The sequence below is a fragment of the Symphalangus syndactylus genome, chromosome 7 (assembly GCF_028878055.3).
Source record: "Symphalangus syndactylus isolate Jambi chromosome 7, NHGRI_mSymSyn1-v2.1_pri, whole genome shotgun sequence".
Taxonomy (NCBI): Eukaryota; Metazoa; Chordata; class Mammalia; order Primates; family Hylobatidae; genus Symphalangus; species Symphalangus syndactylus.
Genome location: NC_072429.2, coordinates 139,149,206 through 139,174,357, shown reverse-complemented (window position 1 = coordinate 139,174,357; position 25,152 = coordinate 139,149,206). Strand labels below are relative to the sequence as shown.

Here is a 25,152-nt window from a genome sequence, read left to right as displayed (position 1 = left end):
TCCAAAAAAATTGTTTTGTGGAAGACAATTTTTCTGTGGACCACAGTGGCGAGGGGATGGTTTTGGGATGAAACTCTTCCACCTCAGATCATCAGGCATTAGATTCTCATAAGGAGCGTGCAACCTAGATCCTTGGCATGCACAGGTCACAATAGAGTTTGCACTCCTGTGAGAACCTGAGGCTGCTGCTGAGCTGACGGGAGGCGGAGCTCAGGCTGCAAAGCTCGCTAGGCTGCCACCCACCTCCTGCTGTGTGGCTCAGTTCCTAACAGGCCACAGACCGGTACCAGGGGTTGCGGGCCCCTGCCTTAGGGAACAAACAGAACAGTATTTCTAGGTCCATCTTTGTGGTACCTATAAACTCCTGGTTTGCTGGGAAGTGAATGTCACAATTCTGTTGGACAAATGGAGACTTGCTTTTTTAAAAAATGGGGATATGATAGCAGTTCATGTAAGGAATCTTCCTGTCTTTGTTAGAGAGGAGGGTAATAGAGAGTGGGTGGCAAACCTGGTCCTTTAAGTCATCTGCTGCTTTTGTATCTTGAGAAGGGACAGGTTGACTTTGGTGAGTAGTGTTCATTTTATCTCATGAATTTGAACACCATGGGGAAAATATGTTTATCTGTATCATAGGGCTTTCCCACTAAACATTCATTCATCAGAACACAGGGGCAAGTGTGTGCCTAGTTTTGGCTGTTGTCAACATGCCACTTTTTTTAAGGCTTTCCCCCACTCTTGTATCCCTTCCTCACAGCACATGGTCTCTTTTCAAAAATCCACAGAGGCCATCAGGCAGCAACCTTCTCTGCTTCCCCCTTTTCCTCTGGGATACACTTGTTTTTCCATCTGTTTCGCTGTGGAGGAAGATGGGCTCCTCCTCTCATCAGAGGTGAATCGTCTGCCTTGTGTTCTGGATCAGGTGTCCTTTCTCTTTGGTCTTTTGAACTTGCCCTTGTTTTTCTAGGTCACGGCCCATGGACCACCTGCATCAAAGTGTCTGCTAAAACGCAGATTCCTCGGCCCACCCAGCTCTTCGACATCCCTTTCTGTGGGTGCTGGGCTGCGATCTGTGTTTCTGACCCATTCTCTGGGGGGTTCTGCACACTAAGCTTTGAGCAGTTTTGTACCAGTCCCTCAGCCGATATGCCCAAATCCTCTTCTAAACCATGTGTTTCTCTCTGGCTACTCCTTACTCTTTCCCTTTCACTTTTTCATCCTTCTTGTACTTTTCCGCCTGTTGAAATCAGGCTTTTAGCCTCCCTCCCCCTCCACGGTTGCCACTTACTCATCCTCATAGACGCCAGTGACTGGCCAGTCCTCCTGTAGCTGGGGAGCTTCTCTCCCCTGGCACTTGCCATGCCACACTGACTGTTCCTGACTCTCCTTCACTGCTGCATCCCCAGCTATGGATGTTCCTAACAGTTTTGTCCTTAATACTTAACTGTACACCATATTTTTCCTAAATGATTTCACAGGCTCTAACATGATGGTAATGACTCTGAAACATCTATTTCCGGTCTTGAATTCCATGTCAATGTTTTTAGCTGGCTTCCTGACTTTTTCACCCGGCAGCCCCAAAAACACCTCCAGTTCAGCTTGTTCAAACTCTGGTGGATTGTCATTCTCTCCAGACCGGCTCACCTTTCTGTGTTTCCTTTGGTGGCAAAAGCCATCATCATCTTCTGGGAAGTGCTGGCAAGAGTCCTGGGGCTGTTCCAGATGGTTTTCTCATTGCTAGAGTTCCATCCGTTCTTCCCCAAGGCTCATCTGTTCTTTCTCTTAAATATCCCTCCATCCTCTGTTCCTCCTTGCCTTGGTACACACGCCAAACACCTTTTATCTGAGCCATTACAGGAGCCTAGTTAACTCTTCTCCCTGTCACTAGCCTGGCCCTCTTGAATCCATCTTCTGGTATGTCTTAGAGTTTTCTCAAAAACAAGTGTGCTCCTCACTTTAGTGTCTAAGTCTCTATGTAATCTGGTCCCAGTCCCTCTCTCTCTCTCTCTCTCTCTGCCTCTTCGTGTTGCTGGGCCCTTGCATGCCCTACCCTGGCCTTTGTGAAATGCCCTTCATCTGTGCTCTTCCCTCCACCCGGAATGCCCATCTCTCTTTTTCTGCCAACCCACTCAGCCCCTCCCTCCTGCAAGCCTTTGAGTGTCCCCTCCCTCCATGCCCTGTGGTGGCAGAGCTCGAGCTCATCCTTCCCTGAGTCTCCCACACAGCTGCCCTGTGCTCTCTCCTTTCCCAGTGTGCAGCAGGGCCTGGTCAGAGCAGCTTCTTGGCATATGTTTAGCAAGTGAGGGATGGAAGGCACGCTGCGAAGGCCGCTGAGTGTCCCACACGCTGAGTTCAGAAACGGGAGAGCTGTCTGGCTGTGACGATCTGGTGTTGCTTTCTGAACTCTGAATGAAGGGTCTTTTAAAATCTTTTTAATTTTAATTTAATTTTATTTTTTTGAGATGGAGTCTCGCTCTGTTGCCAGGCTGGAGTGCAGTAGCGCTATCTCAGCTCACTGCAACCTCCGCCTCCCGGGTTTAAGCGATTCTCCTGCCTCAGCCTTCCGAGTAGCTGGGACTACAGGCGCACACCACCACGCCCAGCTAATTTTTGTATTTTTAGTAGAGACGGTTTCATCATGTTGGCCGGGATGGTCTTGATCCCTTGACCTCGTGATCCACCCACCTCGGCCTCCCAAAGTGCTGGGATTACAGGCGTTTGCCACCGCGCCCAGCCCAATGTTTATTTTTGAGATGGAGTCTCACTCTGTCTCCCAGGCTGGAGTGCAGTGGTGTGATCTCAGCTCACTGCAACCTCCATCTCCTGGGTTCAAGTGATTCTCCTCCCTAGTAGCTGGGATTACAGGGACACACCACCATGCCCGACTAATCTTTGTATTTTTAGTAGAGACAGGATTTCATCATGTTGGACAGGCTGGTCTTAAACTCCTGACCTCAGGTGATCCGCCCGCCTCGGCCTCCCAAAGTGCTGGAATTACAGGTGTGAGCCACCACGCCCAGCCCGAATAAAGGGTCTTTGAACAGGTCCTGACTGAAGATGAGCTGGATACCACCAGCAGGGATGCAGGTGACAGGGTGGCCCTGAATAAAGGCCGGTCTGGACAGCTTAGAGGACCCTGGAGCAGGAGGGGATCCCCGTGGGAATGGCTGGCCCAGGTAGGCTGTGGAAGGCCTGAAGTTCCAGAAGTAATTTGGACTTCATTGAAAGATACTGGAGAGCCGCTGACAGCTTTTTAAAAGAAGGCTGGTATGATGGGAAACTCTGTTTTAAGAAGGCGAGTGGGGCTGGGTGCAGTGGCTCACACCCGTAATCCCAGTGATTTGAGAGGCAGAGGTGGGAGGATCACTTGAGCCCGGGAGTTGGAGGCCAGTCAGTGCAGCAAGACCCCATCTCTACAAAAAATAAGCAAAATGAGCTGGGCTTGGGAGGCTGAGGTGGGAGGATTGCTTGAGCCCAGGAGTTCCAGGCTGTAGTGAGCTGTGTTTGTGCCACTGCACTCTAGCCTGGGCGACAGAGTGAGACCCTGACTCAAAAAATAAAAGAAGGTAAGTTGGCTAGATTTGGGAGTGTCATCTGAGATTCACCTACCTGTGTATGGCAGGCGGTAAGTGTAACCACCCGAAGTTGAGGCAGGAAGGTCTTAACCAGGAGTGTGCCAGGTGGGCTGGAGAGCAAGAGGCGATGTGGACAGGCAGTGGTAGGGGAGATCCTGCAGCCTGGGGGGTCAGAATTCTCCCCAGTCCTCCCCTCAGCGCCCCTGCGCACTGTCACCGTTGGACACTGCTGGGTTTGCATTACACAGTTTAGTAGCAGGTCAAGTAGTTTCGTGAGTTCCCATTAGAATCTCTTCCGTCCCCCTAGAAAAATGCAGTTCTTTTTGCCTGAAATGCTTCATGTTTATCAGGCGAAAGACAAACTGCCTGTGGGAAGTTGGAATCAGTTCAGTTCTTTGTCCAGAATTGAAGACTAGGGTGAAAAAAAAAACATGTCTATTTGGTATTTCATTATATTTTGCTTCTTCACAATTTAATGATAACGGATGCTTCCACTTATCATTGTGGTCAGGAATTAATTTTATTCGAGAGCCATCGCTCTTGAACGCATTATATTCACTTTCATAACTTGCCCCTTCCCCCCTTATTGTACTCTGAAATTGGGACAGTTATTCAGTGTCTTTGTCCTCATCTGCTACTGCTCTTGAAAATAAATACTAATTTTTGGAATTCGTAGTCTTATTTTTTAAAGAACAGTGACTCATCCTGAATTACCCAGAATTCAAAGACAAAGGTGATTGGAATCTTAATGCCATAATATTTCTTTTCTTCTTTGCAATTTCTATTTGCCTGAGTTTTTCCCACAAACGTGTTACTAAGAAGAAGGCCAGGGATTTCATGGAAACTTGGGTTCTTTCCTGAGGCCAGAGAGCCCAGGGGCCGGTGAGAGCAGAGGACCTGGCAGAGTGCATGGTGCGTTGGTGTAGGTGTCCTTCCCATGCATCCCTTCCATGGCTGTGAGGAGGTGGATGCGGCCTCCGTGCCCGTGAGTCCCGAGGAAAGGGAAGCACACCTGCACTTTGGTCCTTCTCACTCCACCACCCTCATCTCGCGGGCAGGGCTGGAGTCTTACTTGTTTTTTGTTCCTAGCTCCTGGTGGCTGCATCCCCCCCCAGTACTCTTGCTTTTCTTACTGCCTCAGGAGCAGCTCTCTGTCCCATTCAGTTGGAGATTCTTCCTTTTCCTCTTTACCCGGAAACACTGGAACTCCCGAGGGCCCCATCTGAGGCCCTCTTGACACTTGTTCCTAGGCTCCGTCCTCTTTTTTTTTTAAATTTTATTATTATTATAAGTTTTAGGGTACATGTGCACAACGTGCAGGTTACATATGTATCCATGTGCCATGTTAGTGTGCTGCACCCATTAACTCATCATTTAGCATTAGGTATATCTCCTAATGCTGTCCCTCCCCCCTCCCCCCACCCCACAACAGTCCCCGGTGTGTGATGTTCCCCTTCCTGTGTCCAGGTGTTCTCATTGTTCAATTCCCACCTATGAGTGAGAACATGCGGTGTTTGGTTTTTTGTCCTTGCGATAGTTTGCTGAGAATGATGGTTTCCAGTTTCATCCATGTCCCTACAAAGGACATGAACTCATTTTTTATGGCTGCATAGTATTCCATGGTGTATATGTGCCACATTTTCTTAATCCCAAACAAATTTACAAGAAAACAACCCTATCAAAAAGTGGGCGAAGGATATGAACAGACACTTCTCAAAAGAAGACATTTATGCAGCCAAAAAACACATGAAAAAATGCTCCTCATCACTGGCCATCAGAGAAACGCAAATCAAAACCACAGTGAGGCTCCGTCCTCTTATACTTTGTTCCTAGGCTCGGCCTCTCCAGACGTCCTTGTGTGCTCAACGCGGCTCAGCACCCCTCCACCCACAGCTGCCTGCCTGCCTGCGGGCTCCTGATTTGAGGGGGCTGAGGGAGACGTGTCTGGGTGGAGGCTGGCGTGGGGCTTCCCTCCGTGCCCTCACACTGCTGCCGTCTTCGTTGTTCTTCCCTCTGCTTTGACTCCGTGAAACAGAAAGGGAGGCTGGCCTGGTGCCCCCAAGCCAGCTCCAAAGAGCGGCTTTCTCTGGGGCCTGCTCCCTCTTCCCAGGGAGCTCCTGGTGGGAAGCCCCTATGTTTGCAGTGCTCGGGCCCCTCCACACTTGCCAGCCCACCCTAGCCTTGGGCAGTTCCTGAAGGTTCCAGCTGAAGCTTTTTGTTGCCTTGCCCGGTGTTTGCTGGAGCCCTGGCGGTAGCACAGGGGTCTCACTTCCCCTGCAGGGGCCTCTCTCTGCATTCCAGGCTGTTTTTCCCGTGGCACCAGCTCTCTGATCAGGCAGGGAAAGTTAATTTTCAGTATATCCAACTCTTTTTCCTCGTCACAAGAGGGGTGCATTGTTGTTTCCAGCTCTCTACATCTTCGAGCTGAAATCAATTCACATCTTACAGTTTAATTCAGATCTGCAATTATTTTTGGATTATGTTGGCCATTTGTCATATTATGCGCTGCTTTTGTTTTGTGTTTGGTGGGTTATCCGCCTTTGTTCTGAAGGAAAAAGGTTAATGACGTGTCGGACAGCCTGCCCATCGTTATATTTAGCCCGTGCCATCTCCCCACCGTCTGACTCATAGGCAGTAATTTCACAGCGTGGCGGCGCAGCTGAGGGAAAGGTCAGCCTGCTCCTGCTTCCCTGGAGCACCTTCCTGGTGCTGGGTCTCCTTTGGACACTGAAAGTTTTCCAACACCCGTAAGCTGAATATGCCCCAGACATCTGTCTAATAACCTGTAATTGCACGTCTCCCTAGCCACTGTTAGCCTGTAGGTGGGGAGGTTGACTCACTTCTTTGATTTAAATTTGGGTTGGAAAATAAATTCCTAAACTAGCAGGATAGAATGAAAATCCAGGTGTTTGTCATTCATCAGCAACAGGTGATCCCCATTGCAGGCAGCCGGAGCCGACGTCTCCTGGACCGTTGAGCTGGCTGTTCTCATTACTGCCCTTTCTGCCCAGGCTGGCGGTGACTCACCGTGAGACAAGTCAGCTAGGTGTTCAGGACAGGGATTTCAGAGTATTTTTGTCCAAAGAGGAAAGGGATGATTTCTACGGATCACTGCCAGTTGGTTTACTGTTAGCTCATCGTGTTGATCACACCAAGTCTTGCCAATTTGGTTTTCTAAGTATTTTCACGCCTTCTCCTCGTGTCCGCGTCACTGCTCTGATTCAGGCCCTCGTCATTTCTCATCTTTGCCATTTTAGTAGTCTTTAGATTGGGCTCCTGGCTGCTAATTTTGTCCCCTTTTCCACTATCTTCCACATTGTCACTGCAGTCATGTTTCTAAGGCAGAATCTGACTGTGCCCCTCTTCTGTTGGGTGACTTCTGGTGGCATCCCGTCACCCTCAGGACAGTCTTTCCCGGGGCCTGCCCAGTCTGCTCTTGCTGCTGCCTCGCTGTCCCCCTCCTCCCTCCTGTGGTTTATATTCCGGGAATACTGAATTACTTGCACCGTGCCCTTATAGTTACTGCGGGAATAGGCCAGTGGCTCTCCAGCTTTTCTGCACTCTGGAATCACCTGGGGATCTTAAAAAAACACTGCCTGGCTCTTATTCCTAAATTTGGAGATTTAACTGGACTTACAGTTTTTCAAAGCACCCCAAAAGATTCTAATGTGCAGCAAAGTTTGGGAACCATTGGTATAGACTGTCTTCCTTTTGCTTGTTTTCTTGAAAAACTCTGACTCATTCTCTGAATCTCAAGGCAGTTGTTCCAAATTCTGGGCTTCTCCAGGCAGACCTAGTTGCTGTTTATTCTCTGTTCCCTGTGATGATGAGTTTTGAGGTCTGATGGGGCAAGTCTCCCTACCAGATGATTGTTCAGGAGCTTTTTGGATGTTCTTTGTCTGATGTTCTTCCACATCAATTTTATTTTATTTTTTATATTTTTTTGAGACAAAGTCTCACTGTGTCGCCCGGGCCAGAGTGCAGTGGCACGATCTCGCTCACTGCAACCTCCACCTCCCAGGCTCAAGTGATTCTCCTGCTTCAGCCTCCTGAGTAGCTGGGACTACATGCGTGTGATACCACGCCCAGCTAATTTTTTTTTTAATAGAGGCGGGGTTTCACCATGTTGGCCAGGCTGGTCTCAAACTCCTGACCTCAGGTGATCCTCCTGCCCTGGCCTCCCAATTTCTGGGATTACAGGCGTGAGCCACCATGCCCGGCCCACATCAATTTTAGAATCAGTTTGTCAAGTTCCTCAAAGCAGTATGTTAGAATATTGACTAGGACTGCATCAAATCTATAGATTAATTTGGGGGAGAAGTGATGTGTTTATGGTGGTTAGTCTTCCTATCTATGAATATTGTATGTCTCTTCATTTATTTGTCATTTTAAATGTCTTTCAAAAATATTGCCTCATATTCTCTATAAAGGTCCCACAGATTTTACTAGATTTATTCCCTGATAGTTTTTGTTAAGTGGTGTTTGAAGTCTTTTTTATGGAAATGTAACTTACATACAGTAATGAACACAAATGTTAAGTTTATAGCTTGATGAATTTTTATTTTTACGTTCATATGAATCTGTGTAAACACCCAGATCATGATATAAATAATTTTCAGCACCCTCCAGTTCTCTTGAGTCCTATGCCAGTCGATAGCTCCCCACAAAGATAACTGTCAATTATGACTTCTATCATCATAGATTAGTTTTGTTTTTACTTAAATTCCATGTAGAAGAAATAAGTGACTGGGCACTCTGGCTCATGCTGCAATCCCAGCACTTTGGGAGGCTGGGGCGGGCGGATCGCTTGAAGCCAGGAGTTCGAGACCAGCCTGGCCAACATGGTGAATCCCCATCTCTGCTAAAAATATAAAAATTAGCTGGGCTTGGTGGCACATGCTTGTAATCCCAGCTACTTGGGAGGCTGAGGCAGGAGAATTGCTTGAGCCTGGGAGGCGGAGGTTGCAGTGAGCCAAGATCATGCCACAGCACTCCAGCCTGGGTGACAAAGTGAGACTCTGTCTCAAAAAAAAAAAAAAAAAAAAAAAAATACGGTGTACTTTCTTTTTTTTTCTTTTTTCCTTTGGCCTAAAGTGACACAATTGTATACTCTTGATTTCTCCCTGTTAGAAGTCTGAAATCAGTGTATCTTGTTTTTTTCCTTCTTCCTCTACATGATATCTGAGATGCATGCATATCGTGTGTTGCATTTGTTCTTTTTTGTGGCTGGATGGTATTGCGTGAAAATACCACAGTTTATTCATTATACTTGTGATGAACATGTGGGTGGTTTTTACTTTTGGGCTGTTATGAATGATGCTGCTGTAGACATTCTTGTGCATGTATTTGGTAGACATTAAGCTCAGGTTTATGTTGGCTTTAATAGATCCAGAGCCAAACAGATTTTCAAAGTGGTTCTTGGGATTTCTGTATATCCCAGCACTATGTGTGAACTCTCTCTTGCTCCAGCTCCTCACCACCCATTGGTATGGTCAGTGTTTTAAATTACAACTGTTCTGGTCTACATGTGGTATTGTCTCACTGTGGTATTAACTTGCTTTTCCCAAGTAGCCAATGATGTTGCACATCTGTCATATACTTATTTATTATTTGGATATATACTTTTGCAAAGTGTCTATTAAAATATTTTCTTCATTTTTTATTGGGTTATTTACCTTCCAACTGATTTGTAGGAGTACTCAACATATTTTGGATATTAGTCCATTGTCAGCTATGAGTATTGCACACATTTTAGATCCTGTGGCTAGGCTTTTTACTTTCCTGATGTTGTCTTTTGATGAAGAGAATTTATCAATTTTCTTAATTAAATTTCTTAACTGAAAATTGTAAATTTTCACCCGGGCATGATAGCTCACGCCTGTAATCCCAGCACTTTGGGAGGCCGAGGTAGGCGGATCACCTGAGGTCAGGAGTTAGAGACTGGCCTGACCAACATGGTGAAACCCTGTCTCTACTAAAAATACAAAAAACTAGGTGGGCATGGTGGCAGGCACTTGTAATCCCAGCCTACTTGGGAGGCTGAGGCAGGAGAATTGCTTGAACTGGGGAGGTGGAGGTTGCAGTCAGCCAAGATTGTGCCATTGCGCTCCCTCCTGGGCAACAAGAGTGAAACTCTAACGCAAAAAAAAAAAAAAAAAAAAAAAAAAAATTGTAAATTTTCTTAGCTTTCTTAATTTTATTATAATTATTTTCCTCTTGGTGAGCGCTAATTTTTGTTTAGGAAATCTTTACTTACGTCAAGGTCATGGAAATGTTATGTTTTCTTCTAGAGAATATATTGTTTTAGTTTTTGCATTTAGGCCTATGAACCATCTTGAATTAACTTGTGTGTAGTATTGTGTGGCACATATTAAGTACTCACAAGTATTTGTTGAATAGACAGCAGAAATTATAGAAGATTTGGAATTATGTCATGCAGTCTTAACTTATGGAAGTAACTAATTCTTAATGTTCTCTTCTAATCAGGTAACGACGTATATAATTTCCATCTTTCTGGATTTTTATAAAGTGGGGCACGGTTTAGCAAAGAAAGCAGTCATAGTTCTTTTTTTTCTCTGTCTTCCTCACAAATATTTATTGCATATGTGTTTTATTCCATGCACTCTGCTACTCTTGGGAGTGTCTGGAGTAAAATAAGACACAGTCTCTGCCCTCTAGGAACTCAGCATCCAGGATGGTGCCATCCACAGAACTCTCTGTACTGGCGGGAATGGCCTGTGCAGTACTGTCCACCATGGGAGCCACCAGCCACATGTGGCCTTGGTCACTTGAGACATGGACGGTGCATCTAAAGCAGCGGTCCCCAGGCTTTTTGGCACCAGGGATGGGTTTCATGGAAGACAGTGGTTTCTGGATGAAGTTGTTCCACCTCAGATCATCAGGCGTTAGAGTCTCATAAAGAGCATGCAACCTAGATGCCTTGCATGTGCATTTCACAGTAGGGTTTGTGATCCTATGAGAATCTAATGCCTCCACTGATCTGGCCCTCCGCTCACCTCCTGCTGCATGGCCCAGTTCCTAACAGGCCACGGACCGGGGGTTGGGGACCCCTGATCTCAATGACTCATTATTAATTATATTTAATTTTAATTACTTTAAATTTAAGTACCCATATTTCTCTAGTGGCTACTGTATTAGCATAAGTCTAGTGAGAGGGATAAGCCATTTCACAAATAAATGAAAAATTATAACTGCTAAACGCTAGGTACAGAATATGTGATGTTGTGAGTATATAATCAGGGTTTGACTTAATTTAAAGGGCTGGGAAGGCTTTTCTCTGGGAATAATTACTGACGTAAGATTTACAGAAGGGGCAGGACTTAAATAGGTGAAAAGGGTAGGGTGGGAAAAGGTTTCTTTTTTTTTTTTTCTTTAATGTGTGTGTGTAAAAACTCTGTGGCAGAAAAGCGCGAAGCCAGTTCCAGGGACTTAACATTTGTGTGTGTGGTGGGGGAGAGAGAGTGTGTGTTTGTGTGTCTGTGTGTGTGTGTGTGTGTGGTGGGGAGAAAGGGAGGGAGGGAGGGGAAGGGAGGGAAAGAGAGAGAGAGAGGAAGTGTGTGTGTGAGAGAGAGAGGAAGGGAGGAAGGGGAGAAAGAAGCCTTTATAAAGTTAGTCCTTGAGGCTGGGCGTGGTGGCTCATGCCTGTAATCCCAGCACTTTGGGAGGCCGAGGCAGGTGGATCACGAGGTCAGGAGTTCAAGACCAGCCTGGCCAAGATGGTGAACCCCCATCTCTACTAAAAACACAAAAAATTAGCTGGGCATGGTGGCAGATGCCTGTGATCCCAGCTACTCAGGAGGCTGAGGCAGGAGAATCGCTTGAACTCAGAGGGCGGAGGTTGCAGTGAGCTGAGATCGCACCACTGCCCTCCAGCCTGGGCGACAGAGTGAGACTCCGTCTCAAAAAAAAAAAAAAAAAGTCCTTAAGAAACTTAGGCCATAGGAGTTAAAACTAATTTGTGCGGAAGAAACATTTTGAGGGATGATGGGGTGAGCCTTTACTTTGGAGACTTTTAAAAATCAATGCTCTACCTTGACATTGTCAGCTCTGTGATGTCTTTGATTCGGCTGACTGTTTAATGAAGAGATAATGACTTTGCCTGTCTTCTAGGGATGCGCAGTGCTTTGGTACAACTGTGAAGAACACACGAAACACTCAGATTATACTTCGAATTTCTAGCTTCTAAAAGGAGAACAAGCACATGTCACGCTTTGGCTTGGGAAACCACCATTCTTCCTTTATTATCCTATGAAATAGGCCTTCTACTTTAATCTCAAACTGACAGTGTTCTGGTTTCGTTTCCCTGATTTTTATCCTAAAATAACATATGTTAATTGAGCTATTTCTGTGGCTTTCTTTGGAGAATTGATGTTCATTTATTTGTGTTTCTCTTCAAGTAGAAATGGAGTAACACATATAAACAAGATACAAAAGACACAAAACCTGGGGTGGAGGCGTAAGAGGATCGGAACCTCCACGCTGTTGAGATAGTCACTGTTGATATGCAGTGATGTTGAATGTCTTTCCTCAGGTCAGAGGGGCTGGGACTTCGACTCCATGTCCAGTGCTCCTTTCAGCAAATTGCTTCTGGGCAAGTGAAGAGAACACCTTTAGGATTTGAACCCAGACCTGCGTGTCTCTTAATCCTTTGGGACTTCATCCAGTGACTCTGCTCCGTTCTACCTTCCTCTACGTGAACAGGGAGAAAGCCGGGCTAGGGTAATAGAGAAAAGGACAAAAGCAATTCATACTACCTTGTGGGGGAGCCAGGTTCCCCAAGTTCCTCCTGCCTCCACTTGCTCCCCAAGATCTTGGCCAAGAAGTTACCTGCCTTCTGCTTGGCCAGTTCTAGTAACAAGGAATTCATTACTCTTCAAAGCAATCCATTCTGACATTCTTACACTACAGAGAAGTGATTTATGGCCAGGTGCAGTGTCTCACACCAGTAATCCCAGCACTTTGGTAGGCCAAGGTAGGAGGATCGCTTGAGCCTGGGAGTTTGAGCCTAGGAGTCTGAGACCAGCCTGGGCAACATAGCAAGACCCATCTCTATTTTGAGATGTTTTTTAAAAAGAAAACAGGCCGGGCACGGTAGCTCATGCCTGTAATCCCAGCACTTTAGGAGGCCAAGACAGGTGGATCACCTGAGGTCAGGAGTTCGAGACCAGCCTGGTCTACGTGTCAAAACCCTGTCTCTGCTAACTGTTAACTGCTAGGTACAGAACATGTGACGTTGTAAGTATATAATCAGGGTTTGACTTAATTTAAAGGGCTGGGAAGACTTTTCTGTGGGAATAATTACTGAGGTAAGATTTGGCTCACGCTTGTAATCCCAGCACTTTGGGAGGCCGAGGCGGGCGGATCACGAGGTCAGGAGATCGAGACCACGGTGAAACCCCGTCTCTACTAAAAATACAAAAAATTAGCCAGGCGTGGTGGCGGGCGCCTGTAATCCCAGCTACTCGGAGAGGCTGAGGCAGGAGAATGGCGTGAACCCGGAAGGCAGCGCTTGCAGTGAGCCGAGATCGCGCCACTGCACTCCAGCCTGGGTGAAAAAGCGAGACTCCGTCTCAAAAAAAAAAAAAAAAAAAAAAAAAAAGATTTACAGAAGGGGCAGGACTTAAGTAGGTGAAAAGGGTAGGGTGGGAAAATGTGTAAAAACCCTGTGGCAGAAAAGAGCAAAGTCAATTCCAGGGACTTAACATTTGTGTGTGTGGTGGGGGAGAGAGAGGGGCCTCTACTAAAAATACAAAAAAAAAAACCATTAGCTGTGTGTGGTGGTGCCACACCTGCAATCCCAGCTACTTGGGAGGCTGAGGCAGGAGAATTGCTTGAACCCGGGAGGTGGAGGTTGCAGTGAGCCGGGATTGCACCACTGTAATCTAGCCTGGGCGACAGAGCAAGACTCCATCTCAAAAAAAAAAAAAAAAAGGCAGTGATTTACTAGCAGTTTTTAAAAATAATCTTTGGATTTGAAAGCCTAGCAACAAACTGCTTTTCTCTCTTTTTGCCGGAAGATGGTCATTTACTTATTCATTCATGAAGTCATTAATTCACAAAGTCATTCATTCGTGTCCTTATTAGGTGCTTTTCAGTGCAGGCATGAAGTTCTTGGTTGCCACATGACACAACTTCAGGGAGTGTCCGTGCGTCACTGTCCCTGGAAATGCTGGCCTCGGAGGCGTGTCCTGGGCTTCCCATGTGCCAGGCAGCACCTGAGGCTGTGAGGCATTTCTTGTCACAGAGGAACTAGGAAATGACGTTAGCTCATTCGTTCACCCGGCAAATATTTTTCTCCATAGCTACTGTGTGCTAGGCACTGTGACAAACTGTTTGGATACAGACTTTAAATGCAGGCTTCCTGCCCCCAACACTCTATGGTCTAGTAAAGATGTCAGTGCAGGTCACTGTTTTAAGTGCCCAGATCCAAGTCTGACTTCCTGTGTCAGTCAGAGGGGTCCTAAAATCCCCAGCCACAGTTTCCACTTCTCTTGACGATTTCCGCAGAAAAGGGCATGCCCTCCAGGACCAATCCCCAGTGCTCACAAATGCCTTCCTTTCCTGTGGTTGAGTCCTCACCTGCTTCAGTTTCATGCACTTTTTCTTTTTTTTTTTTAATGGAGTTTTGCTCTTGTTGCCCAGGCTGGAGTGCACAGTGGCGCAATCTCGGCTCACTGCAACTTCCACCTCTCAGGTTCAAGCAATTCTCCTGCCTCAGCCTCCCGAGTAGCTGGGATTACAGGCGTGTGTCACCATGCCTGGCTAATTTTTTTTTTTTTTTGAGATGGAGTCTTGTTCCGTCGTCCAGGCTGTAGTGCAGTGGCCAGATCGGCTCACTGCAAGCTCTGCCTCCCGGGCTCACACCATTCTCCTGCCTCAGCCTCCTGAGTAGCTAGGACTACAGATGCCCGCCACCATGCCCAGCTAATTTTTTTTGTATTTTTAGTAGAGACAGGGTTTCACCATGTTGGTCAGGCTGGTCTTGAACTCCTGACCTCAGGTGATTCACCTGCCTTGGCCTCCCAAAGTGCTGGGATTATAGGCATGAGCCACCCGGCCCTACTTCTTTTTTTCTTAACCATCTTCAGAAGGGAAGAAAATGCAATAATATCCTTATGCTAACAGGACTGTCCAGTGCTTTAAAAGTGCTTTGTAGTTGGTTTTCTGTGTGGCCAGTGTCTTTGTCGAGCAAAGGAGATCATTCTTACCAGCAGGTGCCACATGCAGTCTTTGTTGGACATTGGCTCTTGGAGCACGTTATATGCTTGTGCCTGTTGTGAGATGGCCTTGCTGCTGTGTGAATGTTTACATTTTCCCTGGCAGGTGACGGTCTGGACTCCCTGGGAAATGACTGGGAGGAAGTGTCTGTCTGTGTGCACTGCCATGTGGAGTTATCTGGGACCCTAGAAGGAAATCTCACTCTCAGATTTTAGGGCTGCAACTTTAAAGGACCTTTTCTTCCTGTGTGATGTTGCTTTGTATGTTTTAGAGGCCAAGGGAATATTTGGTACATTGAAAACATATGGAGGCCAGGTGTGGTGGCTCATGCCTGTAACCCCAGCACTTTGGGAGGCCAAGGCTGGTGGATCACTTGAGGACAGGAGTTTGAGACCAGCGTGGCCAACATGGCGAAACCCCATCTTTACTAAAAATACAAAAATTAGCTGGGTGTGGTGGTGTGCGCCTGTAACCTCAGCCACTTGGGAGGCCAAGGCATGAACCCGGGAAGCGGTGGTTGCAGTGAGCTGAGATCGTGCCACTACACTCCAGCCTCAGCGATAGAGTAAGACTCTGTCTCAAAAAAGAAAAAAGAGGCCGAGCGTGGTGGCTCACACCTATAATTCCAGCACTTTGGGAGGCTGAGGTGGGTGGATCACGAGGTCGGTCAGGAGTTCAAGACCAGCCTGGCCAAGATGGAGAAACCCCGTCTCTACTAAAAATACAAAAAAAAATTAGCCAGGTGTGGTGGCAGGTGCCCGTAATCCCAGCAACTTGGGAGGCTGAGGCAGAGAATTGCTTGAACCCGGGAGGGGGAGGTTGCAGTGAGCCGAGATTGCACCACTGTACTCCAGCCTGGGCGACAGAGTGAGACTCTGTCTCAAAAAAAAAAAAAAAAAAAAAAAGAAAAAACAAAAAGAAAACATATGGAATTGACTAAAGCCCAATGTTCGATGTATCTGCTTGCCTACTGCTTTCCGTGTTTCCCATTCTTTTCTACATCTTTGACCTTCCTTCTGAAATTATTTTCTATGTACCTGAAGTATAATATTTAGAAGTCCCTAGTGAGAACGTGTTGGTGGTAGGTTCTCTTAGTTTTTAGCTAAAAAATGTGTTTGTCACCGTCATTCTTAAAAAAAAGTTCTGCGTATACATAAGTCTAGTGTAGCAGATGAATTTTCTTTAATATTTTGAAGATGAATTCTTTTGACTTCCCTCGCTGCTGGGAGGTTAGCTTCTGGTCTAATTGTTATTCATTTGGATATAATCTCTCTTTTCTCTTTATCTTCCCCCCTACCCCCAAAGTGTGTTGTACAGTAACACAGTTGTACTACCCTTTTAGTTTTTAAAAAATATTTGTTGTGATAGAATTCACATGAGATACAATTCAGTCACTTTTAGCGTATTCACAGGGTTGTGCAATTGTCACCACAGTCTAAGTTTAGAACAAGTTGGGAACCACCCAGAACATTTCACGTGTTCAACTGGTAGTTACAGCCTCCTGTACGTGGAGGCTTCTGATGTCAGTGAGGGCAGAGGACTTTACGTCTGGTCCCACTGCAGGGAGCATCCAACAGAAGGAAGACCAGTCTCAAAGTGAGGCTGCCCATGGGGAATGTGGACTGTTGCCATTTGAATAGTATGTGAAGGCCACTATTCCTGTATGATTATTTTTTCTTTCCTAAGCATATTTCAAAGTTTCTGAATGAACGAGCATGCCACTTTCTTTATGGAAATTAAGGATGAGTATTGGCTAATTTCTTAGCCAACTGCTTCTACTGCTTTGGTTTTCTCGAGGATATTTTATGATAACCAGATGGGCTTTTTTGGCACCTGTGGATTTTATGACTAAATGAGAAAGCATCTTTAAAATATATTCTACCTGGAACAGCATACCCTGACAAACTCCCACTGAGCGATTGTTGCCTCCTGTTGCCTTTGTTAATGTATTTTATTTTAGTTTATTTTTGGTGCCTCTCACAAGAGAGTAAAATGTATTCAACCTTATGCATTAGTGTCTCTTTTGAAAGTGTACCAAAATGGACACATCCCTGCGTAGATCCCACCACTGGAGGTAGATGCTAAGCCCCTGCAAGGGTCCTTGTGATCGGTTTAGTGGAACGCATGGTGTACAGTTTTGACCCAGTGATGTGCTACAGAACAACCTTGGCCGGTGAGCTTTTGTGGAAGCTCAGTGTGGGGACTGAAATGAATTCTTTGGGTCAGTTTTGCTGGGTAGTGACCAATCCAGTTGTCATGAGGCCTAGTTCTGGCTGTGCTTCTGATGAGCTGTGTGATATTGAGCAAGCTACTTACCTTCTCAGAGCCTCAGCTTCCTCATCTATAGAATTGGTAAGAGAACGCCTGACTTTGCAGGGTGTGAAGAGTTGGATGGTGTGCACTGAGCGCCTGGTGCCAGGCCACAGACGTGGCCCTCGGCCCTCACCCTTTCCTAGAAGAGCTGTTTTTATTGTGACTCTGCTTTTTCTTTCCCTTGCACAAATCCTGCTTTCAGCTGTCATTTTCCCCAATTGTCATCGTGGTTGGGATATGGCTGAATTCTAGAGAGAAGTATTATTTTAGCATGCAAAATTGACTTTCTGAATTTCTCACAGAGTTGCTCTTAATAGAAAAGTTGAGCACTATAAATGGTAAGTATGAAATTCTCTCTAAAAGCTTAGTTTTATTCATGATCATCTACCAGACTCATACCATTCTTAAATACCCTCTGTCCTGATAAATCCACTAAACTCTTTAGTCCTCCTACTAGGCCGCCTTCATCTGTTTGTAACTTTTTTTGTCCTGTCTTCCTATTAATTGTCATCCCAATCTGTTCTCTGTTCTATTTGTGATAGCCTGTGTTGGCAGAAAAATTGGCTAAATGATTGAACATAATTTTCTCCCCTCCACCCCACCCCAGCTGGAGAGAGATCCTTCCCAGGCGCACCCAGTGATTTGCTTCCCTGCTCACGACATCTTATTGCATCTCATCTCTCGCCATCCCTCTGCAGCTGCCCCCTTCTCTCCAGCTCTGTTCCTGTATGGGCGAAGGGCTCAGCTTCAGTTTTCCGAAGGCTGACTTCTGCCTCCTACCTGTCCCCATTTGTAATTTATATGCTTCTTGTGTTTTGTATCTTCAGTTGGATTTGAGAACAGACTTCTGTAGTCTATAAAGAATCCATAGAGTGGCTTTCTTAGTACTTTTCTGAGCTTGAAGATGACAGGTTTTGGAGGTTTCTTGGAGATTTTGAGGTCTGTGTCCAAAAAGGAGGCAAATTTCAGATGGAATTTTAAGACTCTTTTCTTTTTTTTTGCAAAGTGCTCATATCCCACAGCCTCCTAGTTCCAAAACATTGCTGATTTGTGTTTTTCCAAGTACTTTTACATCAAATCTCATTGAGTTTTTCAGTTGGTTCCTGCTTTAGAGCCAAGAAAACTAAGGTTCATAGAGTTGTGTGTTGCCCAGGGTGTCTCAATGTGTTGTGGAAGGAGGGCTGCAGGCAGGCCCCATAGCTGGATATTTTTCTTTTCTTTTTCTTTTTTTTTTTTTTTTTTTGAGACAGAGTCTCTCCCTGTCACCCAGGGTGGAGTGCAGGGGTGCGATCTCAGCTTACTGCAACCTCTGCCTCTCAGGTTCAACCAATTCTTCTGTCTCAGCCTCCCCAGTAGCTGGGACTGTAGGCGTGCATCACCACGCCCAGCTATTTTTTGTATTTTTAGTAGAGATGGGGTTTCACCATGTTGCCCAGGCTGGTCTTGAACACTCCTGACCTGAAGTGATCCGTCCACCTTGGCCTCCCAAAGTACTGAGATTACAGGCATGAGCCACCGTGCTCGGCCCATAGCTGGATCTTTATAACGTGATTCAGAGGAAGACAAACTGGAATCTTTTCTTCCTAGAATTTGTAAATCAAATCTCAAAGGAGGGCTTTTCATGTCCCTTCTTGTACCTTTTGTTTGTCCTCTGGATAAACACTGTTGATGGGATGTTTTCATCTCTGGCCATGGCAGGATCAAGGCCAACCTTGATCCCACCAGAACCACATGGGATGAAGAAGGAGCTGCTCCCCAAAGAAAAGCGAAACGCTGGGCAGACAAAAGCCAGATGTTCACTCTACTTTCCTCTACAGGCCAAAACTTCTGGCCATTTCCAGAAATGAAGACTTTACCATTGTTATAAGTGTAAAATAGGATTGGTATTTCCAAGGCAAAAACAAACAAACAAACAAACAAAAGAATCTGGGTCCTTCAGGAGATAAAAGCATTGGTGTAATTTGCGAAGGACAGGAGCTTTCCCTCTGGAGGAGCTGGCCAAGCTGTATTACAGGCCCTGTGTATATGTCAGAGAGAGGGGTGGAGATACAGAGAGACACACAGACACACACAGAGATGAGATGGCAAAAGTACCCCTTTGAGCACCTGGCCTTCACTCAACAGAGGACGACTTGTTGGTTGAAGTCACATTGACTGGTCTTTCATACCATGCTTGCTTAGAGGTCCACTTGACCTAGTTTCTGGGGTAAGATGCTAAAAAAAATGTGGAGTTTATGTTTTGCAAATGGCTCTGTTCATAATACTAGTACCCTTCACAGCAGGCATCATGGTGTCATGGAGAGGTTTTATAAATTGTATCCATGGTGCTGAGAGAAATGAGAAAAAAGAGAGAAAATAAACTCATTCAAACTTAACAGCTTTTGATTGAGTCTTTACAAATAAGTCTTTGCACATATCTACCTGATGAAATTTCAGTTAATCAGGAGTTGGTTGTTGAATGTGACTTTGGGATGATGGAATTTTGATTGAGTGTGTGTGTGTAAACTGTGTGCATGTCAACTAAATACTGGATTTGACCTTGTAATTTATTCATTCATTTAGTTACTATTTACTGAGGGCTTACAATTTGTTAGAGCCTGCATCAGCTACTGTGAGGGGCACAGTGGTGAATCTGACGAGAATTCAGTCTTCAAGGAGTTTATAGTCGTGAAGGAATCTAAGACGTGCATAATTTGCTGCAGTAGGAATAAGAACAGCTCTTTTTACTGAATGCTTGCCCCGTACCAGGCATTGTGATAAATCCTTCCTATGCAATAATTCATTTATTCTTCTATATAACCTCACGGTATATGTGTTCTAATTATTCCCATTTAGGGGATGATGGATTTAAAGCTCACAGAAGGTTATTTGACTTGATGAAGGTCATTCAGCCAGGTAGAAGGGGAGCCGCACCCCAGCCCCAACCCCTCTGATCTCCTACCCAGCTCTCTGCCTGTATACAGGTCAGCAGGAGGTAGGCACGGGTCTCAGGACAGAGAAGATGCTGGAACTCTGAGGAAGACTTACTTGCTTTCCATTAGGACAGCTAGGGGAGGCATTATGGAAGAGGTAGCATTTGAACTGAGACCAAAAATTGGGGGATATTAGGATATCAGGTTGTCAGAGGGAAGAGAATTACCAATGCATAAAGGTAAAAAGAAAAAAATGGGGTAGAACAAGGAGTGACAAGGAATAAATTTTGGTGGAAAAATGGCCTACCAGTTGCAGGGAATGACATGGTTCAAAGCTGGGCCTTAGGCCCAGTGATGGCTGCTTTACTTCCAGTCTACCCTTTACTTTGTGGCCCTACCTGAAGCTTCCTAGATTTGCTATCCACTCTCCATGGGGAACACTGAACACCAGTGTTTTTTACATCAAGTCCTTTGAATATGTCAAAGGTTCTGCTCAGATTCTGCTCAGATTCTCTTGGTGAACTCTTCTGAAATCTGCAGGTACCTCTAGGGGATGTTTGTCAGGCTCGTGTCTCTGTATTTCCCCTCTGCTAGACAGCAGCCCTGTAGTTCTTGTTAGCTCTCTGATGCTTGCATGGATTTTAAGACTACTTTGTCCATGTTTTCTAGCTGTTCTCAGTAGCTAAGCTGGTCTGAGTTGTCTAGCCTGTTATGAGGAGTAGAATCTTCTGAAGTTCGTTTCGTGCCTATTCAGCCTGAGCTGCTTGTGGGACGTCAGGTGGACCTTTGCTGCCCACATGCAATGCTTGAAGAGGGGCCAGTTGGGCACCTCCATTTTCTTCTAAGTGCAGAGAGGACCCTGCTCTTAAGTGCTTGATCACAGTCTTCATACGTGTCCTCCATAGGCACCACCAACAGAAACAGATCAGTTTGTCATTTTTCTTATTGTAGATGCACAATGTCTGGTTCCTTCATGTGCTATTTTGGGCATAAGGTGTCATGAACTTTTCAAGTAGACTATTTTTTAACTTAAGATAATTTAGCTTTTGAAGATTTGAAGCCTCTAAATAGAAAATTGCTTAATTCTTCTTTACCCAGTTGAATATTGTTTGTCATCCTGAAAATTGAACTACTTAAGGGGACATACCTTAGCGAATGATGCTTAAGAGAGCTGTTTTTTTTAAATTATGAACTATTTCTATTATGCTTGGTTAATTGCATATTTTTGCAAAGAGATATTAGGCATAGGGCCATGGGCCTAAGTGATTGGGAATTTGGAAATACACATTTTGTATCAATTAAAAGTAAATACTCTTCATCTGATCACAAGAAGCTTTAGTTTCTTAATAAGAAGTTACTTAGATGGGTTCGTTTGAGATATGCAGCCATTGAAATTTTCTTTCCCAACAACTGTGTTAAAGTGAAAAGGATCCTAGGCTTAGAATCAAAAGCACCGAGTGTGTTTCAGACTTGCCACCCATCTACCCATCCATCCATCCGATCAAGTTTACTAAACATCCATTCATGTGTGGTAAGATGCCTAGGATCAATTACTGCCAGTGTGACTGTGAGCAGGTTGTTTATTGCTGTTCTTTAAAATGGGGGCAAGTTTCATTATCCTCAGCAAACTAACGCAGGAGCAGAAAACCAAGCACCGCATGTTCTCACTTACAAGTGGAAGCTGAACAATGAGAACACATGGACACAGGGAGGGGAACAACACACACTGGGGCCTGTTGTGGGGTGGAGTGAGGGGAGGGAGAGCATCAGGAAAAATAGCTAATGCATGCTGGGCTTCATACCTAGGTGATGGGTTGACAGGTGCAGCAAACCACCATGGCACACGTTTACCTATGGAATAAATCTGCACATCCTGCACATGTACTCTGGAACTTAAAAAAAAAAGAATAAATAAAATGAGGGCAAGTTTAGAAACTATTATAAAGTGTCATACCGATGTTAGTCCACATCTTACCAACCTCACTTTCTACCATTTGCTCTTTTGTCTCTGCTGTTCCACGTATCTTAAGTCAAAATCAGTATTAACGTGATTTCTTGCACAAGTTGCCTCTGGTGGTTTGTTCTCTTGGCCTGGTTTACGCTGGAAGTCTGTGATACTTGCCATGCCCATAGGTAGACTTCTCCTGCATGCCACCTGGGTTCTGTTAGGGAGCTGCAGCTACTTGAAAATGACTCCTCAGGAGGCAGTATCTTTACGTTCTTGAGAATATATAAAACTGCAGTCAAATATCTCATTCATTCCACCAGGTCTTCTCTTCTGTTAAATGGTGTATCATGCAGAGGCCTTGGAGACCAGTCCAGACTTTGACATTTCCTCTTGAGTGCTAGGGGCAGGGTGTGAGCCCCCTTTCCTCAGGCAACTCTGCGAGCTGTGTGGGGAGCTGACTTAGGGAAAGGAGTGAAGGCAACGGGGGAAAAGAGCCAGGAGGGAAATGACAGTGACTCTGAGTGGGTGCTGGCCACGAAAGCCATCCCTGGATATACTCTCAGAGCTAGCAGGATTTCCTTTTGGGTTGGACATGCGACATGAGATACAGAGAGGACTTAAAGATGATTTGTGGGTTAGACCGATCAATCTATAGATAATGTTAACAAGTAAGAAAAAAAACCGATGGCAGCGTGTGGCTCCTCGGAGGTTTAAGCAGGGTCTTGTGGCAGAGAGTGGTGGCTGCTTGAAGCTGGGTGAGGAGGTAGCACTTAGACTAAGGTCAGGCGGCAAGAGAGAGCTGGCCACACGAAGGGAGGGGAACTCATTCCAGCCTGAGGAGCAGCTCAGCAGACGCCCAGGAGAGAGATGGGCTCTGCGTGGTCCAAACGCAGAGGGAAGGCTGGGGCCTAGGCCGTCACATCCAGGTGGTAAGGAGCTGTCCTTTTTAAGGAGTGATGCACTCTCAACTTTTACTCATAGCAGATGTGAATATGTGCTTATGGAGGACACATCAGGCAGTTGTAACGGATACAAGATCGAATAGTCAGGACAGAAACTGCCATGCTCCTTACAGTCACAGTTTTTGAACAAAATCCCCTACATAAAAAAAAACAAAAACAAAACCAGCCTGGGCAACATGGTGAAACCCCACCTCTACCAAAAATACAAAAATTAGCCAGGTGTGGTGGTGCACGCCTTTAGCCCCAGGTACTAGGGAGGCTGAGGTGGGAGGATCACCAGAGCCCAGGAGGCAAAGGTTGCAGTGAGCAGAGATTGCACCAGTGCACTCCAGCTTGTGCGACAGAGCGAGACCCGTCCCAAACAACAACAACAACAACAACAACAACAACAACAAACCCCAAAACCAAGCTGACGTGTTACTTATGATTTTTGTTCTTATTTTGTAGATGGAATCAGTGTGAGTGGCTTTCCCCTGTCCAGTCCTTTTCGGCAGGTCGTTCGGCCCCGAGTGGAGGGCAAACCTGTGAATCCACCCGACAGCAACAAAGCAGGCGACTACAGCCACGTGAAGGTGAGTTGGCGTGGCAGACGGCATCTGCCACGTGCCGTTCGGCCTTCTGCAAAACCGTTTCTGAAGCACAGCTCTGAGTCCTTTTCAGAAAGGAAAGGCTGTGTGTATTTGAAAGCTGGATTCTCGGTATTCTTTGTTCTTGGACAATGTTTTGGAAAGCCATCACAGTGAAGCTTGAGTGCATTGTTTGGTGTTGCAAACTCTTATGTCCTTGGAACATGGAGATTCCGTGGGCTGAATCCAGGTGTGTGGTGATTAAAGCAGACTGTCTCCTGCCGTTTCCCTATTCATTTGCAAAGTTTATTTATTGCATACCTCAGTTCAGATGTTTACCCTGTACATTTTTCTTAATGTTTTGGCAACCCTTCCCAGTTGTTGGTTTGGAAGCACCAAGGAAGCCAAGACAGATATGCCGGTAGCAAGTGAATGTCAGTGCAAAGCTGCGTGCCGTGGCCTTGTGGGCCAGCATGAGCAGAGGTGGCTGCTGGCTCCGTGGAGAGGCCTACACAAGTGCTCCAGGGTTTTGAGTCTTCAGCACATGGGAAGCTCTGGCTGTTTGAGCCGGCCCAGGGACAGTGTGTAGAGCAGGAGGACTGTAGGGCCTAAGAGCTGTGACTGGGCTGCAGGCGGCAACGTCACTTTCAGGCACGCATGTGTTCAGGACCAGCCTTTGGGATGCTGTTTACAGTCCTCATGCCAAATTTAAGAGGGCAGGGACTGGTTAGGAACGTCAGAATCGCTTGTCCAAGATGCTTGTGAGTCAAGTGATACAATGGACTTTGAGGCATTGGAGCTGCTGTCACTCAACCAAGAGGAGGGTGGAGGAGCGTGGGGTGCTGTCTGATGAGGTCATGGCAAGAAGGAATAGGCCAGTTCTGGTGGATGGAGGTCATGTCAGTGGATCGAACTTGGAAGGAGCTAGTTTTAGGGGAAGAGTCCTTTCCCCTTTCGGGCTCTGCAGTAAAGAATGGGGTTGTGGGTAGTGGGGAGTGCCCCATTCCTCGAGAGCTTTTGTTTGCGTGGCAGCTTGCTGACTGTGTTGCTGGGCCCTTGTGTTAGCCAAGGGGACTGGTGTGGGAGAAGCTTCCCAGCAGAGGCAGCAAAGGGCCTAGTGTGCAACTGCATGGCACATGCACGGAGCTACCAAGTACAGGAGGGTGCTGTCTGGTGGGCTTGAGGCAGGGAGGGCTGGGGAAGCGGCTTTCTCCAAGAGCCCCTTGGATTTCACATCACCTGCAGCCTTCCTGCAGCCGCATCCTCACCACCTTCTGACTGAGTGTTCAGGCCTCCCGGCATCATTACGTTTGTGCTGCAGCTCAGGCTACCACTGTGTGGCTGCACTCTGTCTGCTGTGGAGAACAGCGACATGGTTCTCTTTTCTCCATGTCTACACACATGCTACCCTCTTAGAGCTCTCAGAAAGGCTGCTGGAGACAGCGGTGACTTTGGAGTGGGATGTGTTGATGGGGGAAGGCTTATACCACACAGGGGCTCTCTTCTGCCTGCTGCTTTGCACTGAGCTGTTGTCTGGTTGGGGTACAATGGATCGGTGATCAGTCGCTGGTTTGGGAGTGAGACAGCTGATGGTGGGCAAAGGCTAAGCAGAGTGAGGGAGCACCTCCCGAAGCCGCCAAC

General features: G+C 46.2%; 1 protein-coding gene across 9 annotated transcripts in view; it reads left to right on the top strand.

The window, feature by feature from the left end:
- Nucleotides 1–25,152, top strand: part of TRAPPC9 (trafficking protein particle complex subunit 9) — a 729,895-nt gene that overhangs the window by 220,742 nt on the left and 484,001 nt on the right. For all 9 annotated transcript variants that reach the window (XM_063643571.1, XM_055287357.2, XM_063643573.1 and 6 more), the window contains one exon: nucleotides 23,393–23,517. In XM_063643571.1, the coding sequence (XP_063499641.1) occupies nucleotides 23,393–23,517 (125 nt within the window). The remainder of the gene's footprint in view (nucleotides 1–23,392; nucleotides 23,518–25,152) is intronic.